Source organism: Balaenoptera borealis (genome assembly GCF_965194805.1).
Source record: "Balaenoptera borealis genome assembly, chromosome: 13".
Taxonomy (NCBI): Eukaryota; Metazoa; Chordata; class Mammalia; order Artiodactyla; family Balaenopteridae; genus Balaenoptera; species Balaenoptera borealis.
The window spans coordinates 22,847,157-22,863,019 of record NC_138870.1 but is presented as its reverse complement, the minus strand read 5'-3'; the positions used below and the strand labels follow the sequence as shown (position 1 = coordinate 22,863,019).

Genomic DNA, 15,863 nt, shown 5'->3' with positions numbered 1-15,863 from the left:
CATTGAAGTACCGGGGTTAGGGCTTTATCATATGAGTTTTGAGAGGGACACAATTCAGCCCATAACAGATATCTTCCCTCTCACATAATTAGTGGAAGATTTCATGGGATGAACTGGGGTATGGCTTGAGGAAAGTTATTGGCGTGGAGAATGGTCAAGACATGAACTGGAATAAATATTGTAAGAGGTAATGAGTAGATTAAATGGTGAAGGTTCAGAGTTTTGATAGATGAGCGTTATACGTGACTATAAAGACAAGTTAGGGACTTCCCTGGTGGTCCAGTGGTTAAGATTCCGTGCTTCCACTGCAGGTGCCACAGGGGCACAGGTTTGATTCCTGGTCGGGGAACTAAGATCCTGCATGCCACGTGGCAAAGCCGAAAAAAAAAAAAAAAAAAAGACAGGTGAGACTCAGTCTGAAAACTTGAAGATTATAAGTCATTAAATGTTTTGAGGAAAATGTCATTATAAATGAGTAAACAGTTATTGGTTTGCAGGATGGAAATATCAGGAAGAGACTAGAGGAAGGCAGATTAATAAGAAATTACTAAAAATATCAGCCAGGTGGTGGTATCAATGAAATGAAAAAAATAAGTGTTATATACAATAATGAAGGCAGGGTCAACAGACCTGATGGTTTTTGGATGGAGATAGAGAGGGGACATGAGGGGTGTTTAAGAGGCACTGATGATTGGAGGCTAGGTGATGTTATAGACTCTTCATTATAAGAGGGAAGGAGAGAATCCAGTAAAAGGATGTTGGCTATGATCATTGAACATACAGTGAATTAGATTTATAGGCTACTGAATGTATTGGAAGGTAAGTCTCTATTTGGAGATAATAGTTGGAGTGAGGTTAGTGGTTGGTATTGCTGAAAGAGAGAGTATAGTGATAGGAAAAACAAAGAACATTTTGTGAGCGGCCAGAAGTGGCAGAATGGCCAAATAAATGAGAAAAAAAAGACACGGTCAGAAAGGAGGGAAGTCAGGTTCATGAGAGCCAGAGGGGTAGACATTTCAGGGGAGAAATAAAGAGGGCGTGTTCTTTTAGCACAGTCATTGGCATTCACTGGATAAATATATATTTGATGAAAACTCCGTTCCAGCCGCTGTGTTAAGTACTGGAGATAGAACCATGAAGTCTGTGCCCTCATAGAAAATGCATCCTGACGCATTAAGTAATTGATATGATGTTAGAGCATTAAAACTGCTATGAATAAAATAAATCAGTACAACAATATGATGGAGAATCACTGGGAGAGTGATCCTGCAGTGAGGGAGCTCCTCTCTATTAAGGAGACATTGAGTTGAGACCCAAATAATGAAGAGGAATAATCTATTCAAAGATAGGAGGATAGAGAGCTTTATGGGGAGGGAAGAGTAAATGCAAAGATGTTAAGGCAGGAACGAGGATGTGGGTTTGAAGAACCAAGAGAAGCCCATTGGGGCAGGAGTGAGCAAAGGAAGAGAGTATTATGAAATAAGGAGCCAAATCATGTAGAGATTTCCATGGTAAAGCATTTGGATTTATTCTAAATGTGATGGAAAATCATTGGAGATTTTTAGCAGAGTATAGGCATGACTTGGTTTACCTTTTAAAAAACACTGTGGATTTTGAATGGTGAATGGATTATAGGGTCCAGACATGGAAGCAGTGAGTCTAGTTAGGTAGTTATTGTATTAATTCAGGCAAAAGGTGATGGTGGCTTGGCTTAAGGGGATAGCAGTAGCAATGAAGATAAGTAGATGAACTTTGGATATAGTTGGTCCTAGGGCCAATGGGACTTGGTGGATGGATGGATGAGATGTGGGATGTTGGAAAGAGAAATCAAGGATGAGCCTGGGTATGATATGATTGGATCATTTGCTAAGATAGGGAAGAATGGGAGAGTTGGAATCAGGCGTTCTGTATGGAGAATTTTAAGTGTTGGATGTCTATGTCAGTACCTCTGTGAGTGTGTCAAATAGGCTGCTGGATATATGAGTCTGAAGTGGTTTGGAAAGATGTCCATACAGGAAATATAAATGTGAGGATTTTCAGCATACGTATGATATTAAAACCATGGACTTGCATGAGATTCCTCACAAGAAACTGTAGGTATAGAAGAAAAAGGACCAGGAGTTGGTAAGGGAGTGGTCAGGACATAGGTGGAAAATAAGGTGAGTGTGATGTTACAGAAGCCAAGCGCAGAAAGTGTTTGACAAAGTAGGGACAAGTGTGTAAAATGCTTAGCAATGGTTGGGTGACATGAGGTCAGAAAAGTAACCACTAGGTCTGGCAACAGGGTGATGATTGCAGCTAACTGGTACTCAATAATTACTAACATTTATTCAGGAATACTAAGTGGTCAATACGTGTTAGAGCCTGGGTTTTTTTTAACCATTTAAAAAAATTGAAGTATAGTTAATTTACGATGATTACGATGATTCTTTTTAGAATCATCTTAAATTAAATGATTTAGAATCATTTCTTAAATTACGATGATTCTTTTTCAGATTCTTTTCCATTATAGGTTATTACAAGACATCGTAGAGGCTGTTTTATGTATTTACTTTTAATCCCATGTAATTGCTAGTATCATTATCCTGGGTTTTCACGTGGAGAAATAATGAATCAGAGATCACATAGTTGGCCCATGATCAAAATAGGAGATAAAGACAGAATTCACATCATAGAAGCCTGGGCACAATTTGTTTAGTAAATGAAAGGAAGAAGAGAGGTAATCTGAAAGATAGGTATGTTTTAGTGATGTTTTATTAAATATGGTCACATTGGATAAGCATATTCTTTTCCCACCTTTGTATGATATCTAGTTTCCCGTTTATGTGATTTCCTCTCTAGTAGTCTCTCTTAGCTGTCATGAGGAATTTCTCAGAAAGCTTATTTAGAGTAATTGAAGTAGAAATGATCACTTTTGCTACAAAGAGAGGAAAGAGTTAAACAAGAGTTAACCCCTGAGATCTAGCCATAAGAAATCAAGAGACTACCAGGAAGAAAATAACATAAAAGCACATGTTGTGAGACTTCCCTGGTGGCACAGTGGTTAAGACTCTGTGCTCCCAATGCCGGGGGCCTGGGGTCAATACCTGGTCAGGGAACTAGATCCCACATGCATGCCGAAACTAAGAGTTCACATGCCACAACTAAGGAGCCCGCCTGCCACAACTAAGGAGCCTGCCTGCCGCAACTAAGACCTGGTGCAACCAAACAAATTAAAAAAAAAAAAAGCATGTTGCTATAGCTGAGAGTAACAATAAGCAATTGGCAGTCAGTCTTCTGCTTAACAAAATATGCCACAGGTATGGGTGAATAAAGTATTGCTTTATGTGAGTTTTTTTGGTTTATTTTCTAACTTAGTTATCTTAAAAACAAAGAGGGATGCTTTAATCATTAAAGAATGTTCAGTAAATTATCATTGCTTACAGTCCGTTTTAGAAACATGTCAGGTGCTTTCAGCTATAATTAACACACTATTCAGCTAAAAGTGGCTTAAACAATAAAAAATATATCTTTCGCATAGCAAGGAATCTGGATTTGGGGCTCTTCCTGAGGTGTTTAGTTCAGTTGCTTGATAGGTCCAGGCCTTAACACCGTTGGTCTGTTGCCTTTCAGCTTAAGGCTGGTCTCCAAAGGTCATATGAGGGCTGCCTCTTATTTTGGATTTTCACACTCTCGAGCTATCTTGAGATAGCTACTATCTCAAGTATACTATAGTATCAAGTATACTGTAGATACTACTATCATAGGTAGTTCCTAAAGGATCTGCCCCATCCTCCCCGTATACACAGCAGACTTCACCGGATGTCTTATTGGCCAGGACTATGTCACATAATCATTCCTAATCAATTACTGGCAGGGGAAATGGAATGACCATGACTGGCTTAAACTAATCAACCTTGTCTTTAGGCTGAGGGAGCTCATCTCCCTGAGAATGTTGTTACCTGACTGAGAAATAACATGGAGATTCTGTTAGCAAGGAAGAGGATGAGGAAAGGCTATTGGCAGGTGACCAAGAGTGTCTATCAAAAAATATAATTTGAAATACTATTAAGTGCCATTGAACCCTTGTATAGTACTACTACTGCTTCAGATAATATGTCAAGGAATTTTCCCATTGGAAGAAATGGTTAGTTCCGGATGACCGATGACATATATGAAGTCTTCTTTAGCTGTTTGCTGAGCATACCCCAATTTGATGATAACCTGCGTTCTCTCTATTGCAATCTTAGACACTGCAGTGCTTGTAACAGTGGCTTTACTGACTTTTCATCTTGTCTGTATATCCTTAGAAATCATATAGCTACCCACCCCTCCCTTATAGTATAAATGAAAAAGGAGACTCAAACAGTTTTTCATACAGAAAACCAGCCTATACTTAAAGCACAGACATTTGGTACCATGAGAAGTAGGGTGCCTCTTCTCTGAAATTCCCACATCTCATTCCTGGTTAGTATTCTTAAGGTTGTCCTATCTTCAAAGGATGAAATCTGAGTTAGGTCTTTACATGGTTTCTCTTGTACTTTATTCCTTAGGATGTAGTGGCGTCCTTGGAGCAACAGTTCAGCCCGATGATGCAGGCTGAATTCTCCGTGTTGGTTGATGTGCTGTACAGTCCAGAGCTACTGTTTCCTGAGGGGAGCGATGCAAGAATAAGATGCGGTGCTTTCATGTCCAAGTAAGTGCGTACAGCCTGAGATGCTGCAGGTGCTACTACACTGAGATGGCCTCTGACCTCCCTGCTTTTTACTCTGCTGATGCCTAATGACAGTTCGCAGAGCATGTAAAAGGTCTAAAATCCGTGTTAAAATATACCTCCAAAAAATTAGTCTGATTCAACAGAAATTCTGTTTTGGTGACGTTCAACTTATATTTATTAATATTTGCTGAAAATGAAATGTCATTATTGGGCACAAAATATCACATAAAAGAGTATCTTGGTTCTGATTCCTTTCTATAACTGTATGGTATGAACTTTTAAAAGATTCCTGTTTAAAGTCACTGATTTTCATTAACAGAGAGAGGAAGGAAAGGGTAGTAGCATTTATTGAGGTCTTCCTGTGTGCATTGTTATCCTGTGTGTGCTTACCTGTGGTATCTAATCTGCACAAATGCTCTGCGAGGTTGAGCCTCATTTTAGAGATGAGAAAGCTGAGGCCCAGGCATGCTTTGGGGAAAAGCTGTTAAATCTCCACCCAGCACCTCCCATGCTGCCTTGATGATCCTCATCTGTAGCTTTCTCATTTATGTATTTCTCTCAGCATTTTTGTGGTACTGTCAGGTCTATTAGAGTAGATGTGTTAATCGTAGCCTATTTTCATTTTAATGGTAAAGGAACAATTCTTAAGGAAATAAAAGCAGTTGTGAGAAAAAGTGTAAGTAGCTCCAGAAAGAAAAAACAGATCTTAATGTTGAGGACCCTTCGCTGAGTGATTTGCACAAGTAATCCCATGTAGACTCAAGATGGCCAGTCAGAGGTGCTTGGTCTCCTTGGGGAGAGTAGCTGGATGGAGAGTCAGAAGAGGCTTCCAACCCTCTTGACCATTATCCATCACAGCCTATTCCTGTGTGGTTGAGGATACAACTGAAATGGTCTCAAAACCTCCACTATTGACATACTGAGGCCAAAACTGAAGGTTGTGGAGACACAAGAAATATGTTCTTTCTTTTACCAGTTAAAGCTGGGATTCGGGGAGAGAAAACAAGGTATGAGGTGCAAAGAACTGACTGCAGGGGTCATGTTGAAGAATAGGTGGGTTTCTATATTATGGCCAGAATCATGGATTCTTGGCTTTTGATCGCTATATCTTAAGGGCCCTGGGAAGAATGGGTTTGTCTGGACATTGGCCAGTCTTCTAATAAGAATTTTTAAATGAAGAGGTCCAGAGTGTCTGCAAAACTGATGATGGTGGAAGCCATTGGGAAAAATAATTAAGTAGTATTGCCTAGTATAAAAATAGGGTCTTTGACAAATATACTTAACCTCCCATGAATAGGTATCAATGTACAGAATATAGGTTAAAAAGTGGGTAATAAGCCTGAGAATTTTAACTCCAGGATATTCATATAATACTATAGCTATATCCCAGAGACTTGATAGTTTAGACAAGTGATTGGCAAACTCTGGCTCACAGGTCATTGATCATTTTTGCAAATAAAGTTTTGTTGAAACACAGCCATACACATTTATTTACATATTGTCATCTATGGCTGCTTTCATACTACTGTAGAAGAACCCACTAGTTGCCTAGTCTGCATGGCCTACAGAGCCTAAACTATTAATATTTACTGTTTGGCCCTTTAGAACAAGAGTTTGCTGATTGAGTGTCAAGAATTAGAGTGTCAATACAGTAGCTACTAACTATCCATGGCTACTTAAATGAAAGCTTAAATTAATTACAATAAAAATAAAATATTTAGTTCCTCAGTTACATTTGCCACATTTTAAGTGCTCAGTAGCCATAGGTAGCTAGTGGCCAACAACTAAGGCAGCACACATACAGGATATTTTAATTATCACAGAAAAAGTTCTGTTGGACAGCACTCGTCTAGAACTTAAAGATATAGGTCTACAAGAAGGTAATATAAAGTAACTCAGAATATCAAGAAAATATTGACCTGTGCTGAAGATGAAGCAAATCTGTTGCAATATTAGGTAAATTCAAAGGACACAAGCAGAGTGATATGATAATGGGAATATATCACAGGTCCTACACTCAGGTGGAGGAAGAGGACATCACACATAGTGTAGTGGTTAGAGAAAAGATTTTTATGCTGTTGTATGTGTGTGATTGTAGTATGGCCAGAGGCTCAGGGACATCTGTTTACTTACTCCTTCCTTAATTCTGGGAAGAACCAAGAGTTTTATTTGCAAAGATATCTATTAAAATTAGAGTCCAACTTCATTAATTGCTGTAGACCTTAAGTGGGCCTCCTGACTTCCTCAAATGAATTTAATTCCTGGAACTTGTTGAGTCAGGTGGGTCTGCAGGAGAATGTGAGGGCTAAACCCCAGGAAAGGACCAGATTTCATATTAGTCACATAGAGTAAGAGAGAAGAGAAGAGGTCATGGTGGGTGTTGGCTTTTATGGCGGCTGCTTGTGGTTCATTCATATCAGCACTCACTCCTCTCTTATGAAGGAAGAAGCTCAGTGTTTCCCAAACTGTGGTATGTGGCTTGTGGAGAAGAGGCAACTGATAATTTTAAAAAATAAATTAGGAAAGAATACAAAATATCAGAGTGCATCTCATAGCGTAAAGGTAACTTTTGCATTAGTTTTACAAATACACTCACATACATGTATTTGCATGGTGGGTTCATAGAAAAAAGTATTTGAAAGTCACCTGATCTAACTCAACCAAACATTATGTGATAGACCAATACCTGTATAAATCCCGAGCAAGTGTTCATTCATTCCCACTGATATTTTCAGATGGTTAGTGAATTAAATATTTTATCCAAAGAAAAGTTAAAGAAAATGGAAATAGCCTAAGAGAGAAAAAAAATCAAAAGAAATTTACAGTGTCCACCAAATGATTTTCATATCTTTAAAGACTATATCATGTGGGAAAAAAAGACTAAATAGCTGAAGTTTTAGAGAGGCAGGATTTTTTTGTCTTGTCAGGAGAACTTTAGAACAATTATTGTGCCTGACCACATGGACATGTAGCACCCTGCCCAGATGTAACATGTCTAAAAGGAAATCACTCTTCCTTCACAGTGTGAAATAGGTGTCATTTAAAAGTATCATTGTCCATCTACTGACCCAACTCACCCATTTCAGGCATCTGTGGTCTCCCTTCCCTCTCTTCTTCCACTTTCTGTATGTCAGCGTTTGCCAGGTCTTGGCTATTTTGTTTCAATACAGCTTCTGGTATCCTTACCCCATCACATGCCCTGTTCATCTCTTGCTTGTTCTCACTCTTCTCTGCCCTTGTTCCCACCTCCATCTGATGTATCTTTGTCACAGGGAGGCAGGGTCATACAGGTCCTTTAACACAGTGGTTCCCTATTTTCTACAGAGTAAATTCCAGACTCTTTAGCATGATATTCTCAGTTCCTTCTTTTCAGACTGCACCTCTTACACTCTCCTCTTCCATGTCTTTAAGTGTCAGCTGGCAGTTGGAGTACTTATTTCCTGGACGTGCCATCAGCTTTCTGCATCTGCCCTTTGTTCATTTCCTTTGCAAGGATGCCTCTTCTCTCCACTCTTCCCTGCCAGGTGAAATCTGTATAGTTAAGTGTTACCTTGTCACCGAAACCTTCTCTGATCAGCCCCAAGCAGCTCCCCCAACAGAATGTAATTGTTTCTTTGTCCAGTTTATGGCATTTGCCACTGCCTCTGCTATAGCACTTACCATGTCACATAAGGGGCAGCTGTGTACAACCTAGTGTGTGTCAGGACTCTTCATCAGTGAACTGTCCTATCTCCACAAAGTGGTGCTTCAGAATTTTGGCTCTGAAGTCAGATGGTCCTGGGGTCTATTTCCAGATCCCACCACTGTACAATTGTGTAACCAGAGGCAAGTTACTTTATCTCTTTGGGCCTCTGTTTTCTCATTAGCAAAATTAGCCTGATAATAGAACCTATTACATTGGCTTGCTGTGAGGATGAACCGAGAAAATCCAGGGGAAGTCCTCATACTTCGCCCTGAGAGCTGATAAGCACTATTGGCCTTTATCTAGTGAAAGCTCACTTTTCCTCGGGGCTCTGTCCCTCAGGACTCCTGTTACGTCACTGAGATCAGATCATGCCATTATATTCTACATCGTTTTGTTTTTCTAGGAGGACACATCTCACAGGGTCGTTTTGAGAACCAGCTTTTTAACAACATGAGCTATATGTGCTAAGCTGTAAATTTGGATTCTGAACGTCTTGCTTGATTCTGAGTTTTTGGAGATGTTATAGAACTGTGATCTGCAAACTTTTCTCTTGACAGAGCACCAGTGCAGAAGTCACCACTGTAAAATTAATTGAGTCTTTGCCCAAATTATAGCAAAAATAGTAAATGGGTAGACTGTCTTGATGTTCCTTTTTTTTTTTTTTATTCTAATCACAAAAACTGCCTGTTTCTACCAAGCCCTAGCAGTGAAAAATAGCAATTCTTATTAATGGAAACTGGAAAGCAGCCCATTAATGCTAAGGTTCCAAAGTTGTGTACTGCTACTGTACTATACAGTTACTGTGATATAGTACATAGAAAATAATATAGTATGACATAATATAATGAAATGTAATATACTGCAAATATTCGTGTGCACTGGGATAAACTATAAAACAAAGGTTTTATAATACAAAGTTTATAAGCTGAAGTATAATTTTAAAACTTCAACAACATGTATCTGGTTTGCTTTATACTCTCAAATAATAGTGTGATTTTTTTTCCCTCTAGTATATGATGTTAGTATATAGCTTGAAGAGAAACCACTGTCCTATTAAAGTTTAATGTTTTCTTTTAAGGTTGATTAATCATACAAAGAAACTGATGGAGAAAGAAGAAAAATTGTGCATTAAAATTCTTCAAACTTTACGAGAAATGCTAGAGAAGAAAGACAGCTTTGTGGAAGAGGTATTTAAAATTTTTTCTTAGTATTTGAAAATAAAATAGAATTTCTAGACTATTATAATGAATGAATTACAATAGGCTATTATATAATTCCTTGCATTACGTATTAATGGTGTTGTATACTTAGATGAATTAGATAATTTGAGTTTTTATGCTGTTCAACTCTCATGTCTGCTTTGATTTGAGAAGGAACTAAGATTAGAATGACCCAAGTATTTGGTTTATTTTTTATTATATTTTATCTTGATTATGTATATTTTTCTCATATAACATCAACAGACCAAGTAAAGTTTTTTAACAATGAGCAACTGAGATGCGTTATTAAGATTCTGTATGAAGTTCTGCTGCGTATTGAAATGGTCTGTGCATTTTGGAATATGTTGATTTTTCATTGTAAATATATGTTCATGTCATTTTCTATAATATTATGCCAAGTATTATAAAATAATACTTTTTTAAATAAATGCAACTGTAAGTTTCTATTCTTAACTGTATTAATGTAAGTATTGCACAGATGACTTTTCAGGGAATATCAATTTATAGATAATAATTGTCAGTCTGTTATTAAAAATGACAGCTCAGTTGCTCATTAAGAGATAGCTAGCAGCATGTTTAATACCCAAGGTGATACACTTAAATATAAAATATATATCTAGTGTAGGTTTTTTTAGCTAGCTACCTTTACCCTTTACTTTTATGCTAGGTATCAGACATAATTTGTACCACGCTCCTTAATAATTTTTTGGTCTGTTTCTGTAAATACTAATCATCTGCTGTGTTTAAAATTGGAAGGATTTTATTTTTATTTATTCACTTATGTATATGCTATCTAATTCCAAAAAGATTGTAGTGGTAGGGTTTTTTTTTAAGTATTCTTGTAGAAAAGAAATACAGTGGAATCTTGGATGTTAATAGAAGGGGCATAGCTTCAAAATACAGCATCTGAATCAGATGTTTCTTCAGTAATCAAAATGACTTCAGCTTTGTGTTAGTTCATTTAATCTATATTTGAGAAACATCAAAATACAGGTGAGGTGGTCAGTGCAGTTTTAGCAAATGTTTCTGTGACATAGGACTCAAGAAATATGCTTATAAGTTTGAGAATATGGTATCCTTTAAAAAAATGGTACATAGAGTTCCTTCGGACTTTTTGTTGTTTTTCTTAGGTTCCTCAAAATATTGCTGTAGATTGTTTGATTTTGGCTGACATACTAGATCCTAAAGGTAGAAAAATGGGATCATATGAATTTTTGACAGAAGAGTGAGGTTTATGATAACAGTAACTTGTGCTTAACAGGAGATGCATAATAAGCCTTCCAATTTTATATAATAGATTATTATTGAATTTCTCTAAAGGAAAATAGGGAAGAAATGAAGTAAAATTTTACTCTGACTAGTCAAGAGTATTTCAGCAAATCTCCCAAACCACCCTAAAATAAATCACGCTGGCAACTCTTTCTCCTTTCCATTCCCAGGGGTGTCACTAGTTCAGGCTTTCATTTCCTCTTGTCTAGAAAACTCCAATAGCCCAGCTCCCTGAGACCTCCTGAAGGGAAGCAAGGCTGCTGTTTTCATAACTCCAAGGACACCATTCCCATCACGCATAATATGCGTGGCACCCTTAGGACACGGTCCTAAGGGAAAGGGTCAGATGAGAAAGGCTATTTGGGCTCATTCACTCAGTCAGCTCACACACACTGTGAGCAACTATTAAGTGCCGCTTCTTGTGCCTGGGCAGTGGGGAGAAGGTGACGAATGGCACAGCTCGCTAAGGGCCACCACGGGGTACATTTCACATGCTAGCGGACTCCTGTCGCAATCTGCAGAGATCACGAGAGCCTTTCAGGAACCTTCAGGGGCTCTGCACTGCCTTGGTGTTCCAGGCTCTCCATGGTGCCCCCTATGCTTCCCCCCAGCCTTCCTCATCCATTAGCCTCTAGAAATCTGTGCCACTCAGTGTGCCTGCAGTGTCCCTCAGGCTCTCCCTGCACTGAGCCTTGCTACATCCGGAATCAGGATTGTTAAAATCCAAACAAGCCTCAATATCCCTAGTGTTATCTTTGTGAAGGAGCAAATGAGGAGTACTTATCAATTGTTTTTGCCAAAGGTGACTACTTTCTCAATAGAATTAGCAAAATACTTTGTACCTCTCTTTTAAGACACTGTACCTGGGTGTTTTAGTTCAAGTTCCTTGTTTTATAGATGATGTCAGTGAGACCAGAGAGGTTATGTGATTTGCTCAAGGTCACACGGCAGTGTCAGAACCAGGGCTTAAATTGGAACTCCTTCCTCTCTGCCTAATCTTATTTATTAGATCACAGCCAACTTTTACGAATGGTGTATATCACTATTAAGAAAGGTTAATATATTTTGTCCAGCATGTTTTGGGGTCCAGATTTTAAGTCATAGGTAGGCAGAACATAGCAGAATATAATATCCAAAATAGATAAAGGTTTAGAAAACCTCTAAGAAAATATTAAAGAAGTGTAGTCATTAACTTTTAGAAAGAAAAACCTGAAAGAGACTTATAAGTATCATTTCTTAATTTCCATGTTTACTAAAGACAGAGTAAGAAAAAAATTTTTAGCTGAAAGAATTCTACATCTTAGACAACTTTTTCATTCTAAATGTTTTAGAATGAGAAGCATTCCTACTAGTGGAAGGAGAAGACTTTTTTCCCCCCAAGAAATTTTTTAAAAAAGCATATTAGATCCAGAATGATTCAAATACCTATGCTGGGAAAGAGACAGGCCTGGACGATCTCTACATGTTGTCAGTTGGCCCGTCTTACACAGCTGGTGTTCCGTTATCCGTGCCAGTGGAGGGGACCTAAAGGACTCGCCAGTCTGGGGGAAATGGGCTTGGGAAACAGATTCAGAAACTGGTCAAAGCTATTATTTTACAACTTATCGTGTATTCTCAGAAAAAAATTGTGAATATCAGTCCTGGGATAACAGGTGGTTGTGTTTTCATGATCATATTAGTTTCCTATTTATCAAAAAGTTAGTGGTTTACAACCCACATGTTTATTATCTTACGGTTTTGGAGGTTGAAGTTTAAAATCAAGGTGTCGATTGCGTTCTTTCTGGAGACTCTAGGAGAAAATTCGTTTCTTTGCCTTTTTTAGCTTCTAGAGGCCTCCTGTGCTCCTTGGCTCATGGCTTCTCCCTCCATCTTTAAAGCCAGCAGCAGTAGTATCTTCAACCCCCCCCTCCCCCGGCCCTCTCTCTCTCTCTCTCCCTCTCTCTCTCTCTCTCTCTCTCTCACACACACACACACACACACACACACACACACACACACAGACTCCATTGTCACATCCCCTTCTCTGACTCTGACCCTCCTGCCTCCCTCATATGAGGACACTGGTGATTACAATGGAACCACCTAGATAATTCAATATAATCTCCCCATCGAAAGGTCCTTAACTGAATCACATCTGCAAAATTCACTTGCTATATGTAAGGTAACATTCTCAGGTTCTGGTTGGTTAGGGCATAGACATCTTTGGGGAGGGCTATTATCCAGTCTATCACAATGATCCTTTTACTGACACTGAGAAATGGCATGTAGAATGTAGATGGAGCGCTTACCTGTGGCTGATTAAAATGTAGGGCAGTTTACATGTGAATGAATATGACAAAAAATGCTTTGAATGTATAGCACTTTGCTGTTTTCAAAGTATTTTAAAATATTTTGCTACCTTTCAACAGTTCTAGGAAGTATATAGAGCAGGCAGTGTTATCTCCAGGTTTGTAATGTGGAGGGACTCAGAGAATTGAATTGCATTGTCACATACATTACCTAATACCTGGTTGTCTAACGCTTAATCAACTGGATTTCTTCTGTCTGTGTATCGAAGCATTCCCAAGAGATCTCTCAGAATTAAAACAGAAAACTCACACCAGGGTTTTTCACACAAACTATCCAAATACTACATTTGAGACTTCACTTATTTAAATTTAAAATCTTACCTTAAAAGAAAATCTCCATTTTCATTTTTATTTATTTGGTCTCTGATACTGGAAGGTGTGTGTGTGTGTGTGTGTGTGTGTGTGTGTGTGTGTGTGTGTGTGTATAGCTGGTGAAAATTTAAAATTAGAGCAATGAAGCAAATTTGCTTCATGGTTGAAACAGATGTCCTTAAAGCAATCTGCGACTTTGAGACCTAGTTTTCTGATTTTGTTAGCCTTCTATGTATGATATATTAAGGAAAATCATCATGTAACTATGTTTTATCTGGCATTTAGTCTACCTTAAAAACATTTACAATTTGTAATCCCTTTGATTACAGTTCCTAAATTAATTTTACTTAATATTCTTCCTTGCTTTCGTGTTCCTTTGCACCAAAAGGATGAGAGAGAAGATGTGGGTGGCAATATCTTGAAGATTCCAAAGAATAGTATAAGTAAATGAAAATTGAATTTTCTGTTAGGCATGCCTGTGTGAAATCCAGTGATCACCTCTGTACCGTTTGTTATAAGTTACAGTACTTATTTTTATTGAAGGTTAAAACATGAAAATTGTATATTGAAAGTCCCGAAGGGGGAAAGTTAACTAAGTTTTATAAAAATTTTATAAAGTTTTGTTTGTTGAGGCGATTCCGGTAGAAAAGCAAGAAGTTACAAAGGATATATATAACTCTACCTTGTACGCTCAGTGTTCCTTTGGGATGGGTTCTGTTTGACAGGCTCCTTTAAGGTAACAACAGCAGGCATGTTTATTTGCACTTAAAAAAAATATGTATGTTGGAAAATGTGGGCAGGGAAAGAGAAGAGAAGGAATGTTTCTTAAAATGGCTTCAAGGCAGTATGATTTCTCATGTTCTCCATCCTCAGCGCCATGCTGTTCTACACTTATTTCTGTGACTCTCGGCCACAAAATAGAAAGACCTGGTAGGATGTGTGTGCTGCTCAACAGTGTGGCTTAATTATAGCATCACACCTTAGGTTTGTGTACTTCGAGGTATTTTAGGTCCAGGTGTGAGTGTGTGTTCCCCTGAGGTGGTCAGGAGATAGAAGGAGCTGGGTGGATTGGATAGAGGTGGGCTGATGGGAGGTGGAGCAGGAAATAGGAAGGACTGTGTGTGTTCAATGGATTGGTTTGGTTTTAAGGATTTTTTTTGGCCGATTTTCTTCACCTTATACTCTTCAGTATGTAATTCTATTAAGATTTATAGAGCATTACAAACTAGTCCCTCTCCTAAAAAGGGAGAAACACATAAATCATAAATAGTAAAGATGTCTATAAGATCTGGTCCTGAATATATAAAATTCATAGTTTCTGTACTGTAGAATTGGAAAAGGTAATGAGTACTGAAAATACTCCCTGGTAGCCTGTGGGACTGGTGATTTACGGTCTCTTTCCTTACATTGCAGTCAAAGAAGTTGACCTATTTAGAATGCCAATCTTAATTTCCCCTGTGAATATATTCCTGTCTGCTCGTAAGTTACACTGACAATACATGTAATCTACAGGACGACAAAGATGTTTAGTCAAGTTCAGTATTCTTAAAATGTTCAGGTTTGAAGTGCCATATATCCTTGGAATATTATTGCAAAGGGATCTAGAAATCACCCCTACTCTCGTGTAGTTTTATGCTCTGGTTTTTTATAAAGTAATGATAGCTAGCATTTATTGGGAGCTTCCTGAAAATCAGATACTCTTCCTGATCCTTTATATTATTTAATCTTTAACTCTTTGTCATAGGTAGTATTATATCTCTCTTTTACTGATGAAGAAACTGAGGTATAGAGTTTAAGGTCACACATCTAGTAGGTGAAGAGAGCTGGTATCCCACCCAAACATTTTGGCTCCTGAGGTCTTAACTAGCACGTTAGAGCCAAACAGATGATACGACTTATAATCACAACTCTTCTGTTTTCTCAGATATTCAATTAAATAAAATGAAAAGTTCTTTAGTTTTGTTCTTGATAAAATTTGTCTGCATGAGTACTGGAAAACATAAGCCATTTATTCAGTGAGCTGCTAAGGAAAGGCTTGAAGATTTTAGACTGAGCTGTTAGGGAACAACATGATGCAAGAGCTGTGCAGATTTTTAAGATTTATTTTTACAGACCTACAGATCAATATCTGAGCTCCCCAAGACCCATCCTGTGATCATGGTCTGAGTTGCTAGTAGCCTGAATATTATATATAAAAGTTCTAAACAATGCTTTATAAGATGACATGGTAGATAGCCCCTTGTGGAAATGTGGCATTCAGCAAACAGCATAGCATCTGATTGAGAGCTGTGATCTTTATGAATGCCCAGGTGGGATAGGTGATATTTACACAT

The 15,863-nt window shown here is 38.1% G+C and overlaps 1 protein-coding gene across 4 annotated transcripts in view; it reads left to right on the top strand.

Annotated features, from left to right (window-relative positions):
- Positions 1-15,863, top strand: part of ITPR2 (inositol 1,4,5-trisphosphate receptor type 2) — a 519,313-nt gene that overhangs the window by 289,618 nt on the left and 213,832 nt on the right. For all 4 annotated transcript variants that reach the window (XM_082352042.1, XM_082352040.1, XM_082352041.1 and 1 more), the window contains 2 exons: positions 4,533-4,675; positions 9,460-9,568. In XM_082352042.1, coding sequence (XP_082208168.1) covers positions 4,533-4,675; positions 9,460-9,568 — 252 coding nt within the window. The remainder of the gene's footprint in view (positions 1-4,532; positions 4,676-9,459; positions 9,569-15,863) is intronic.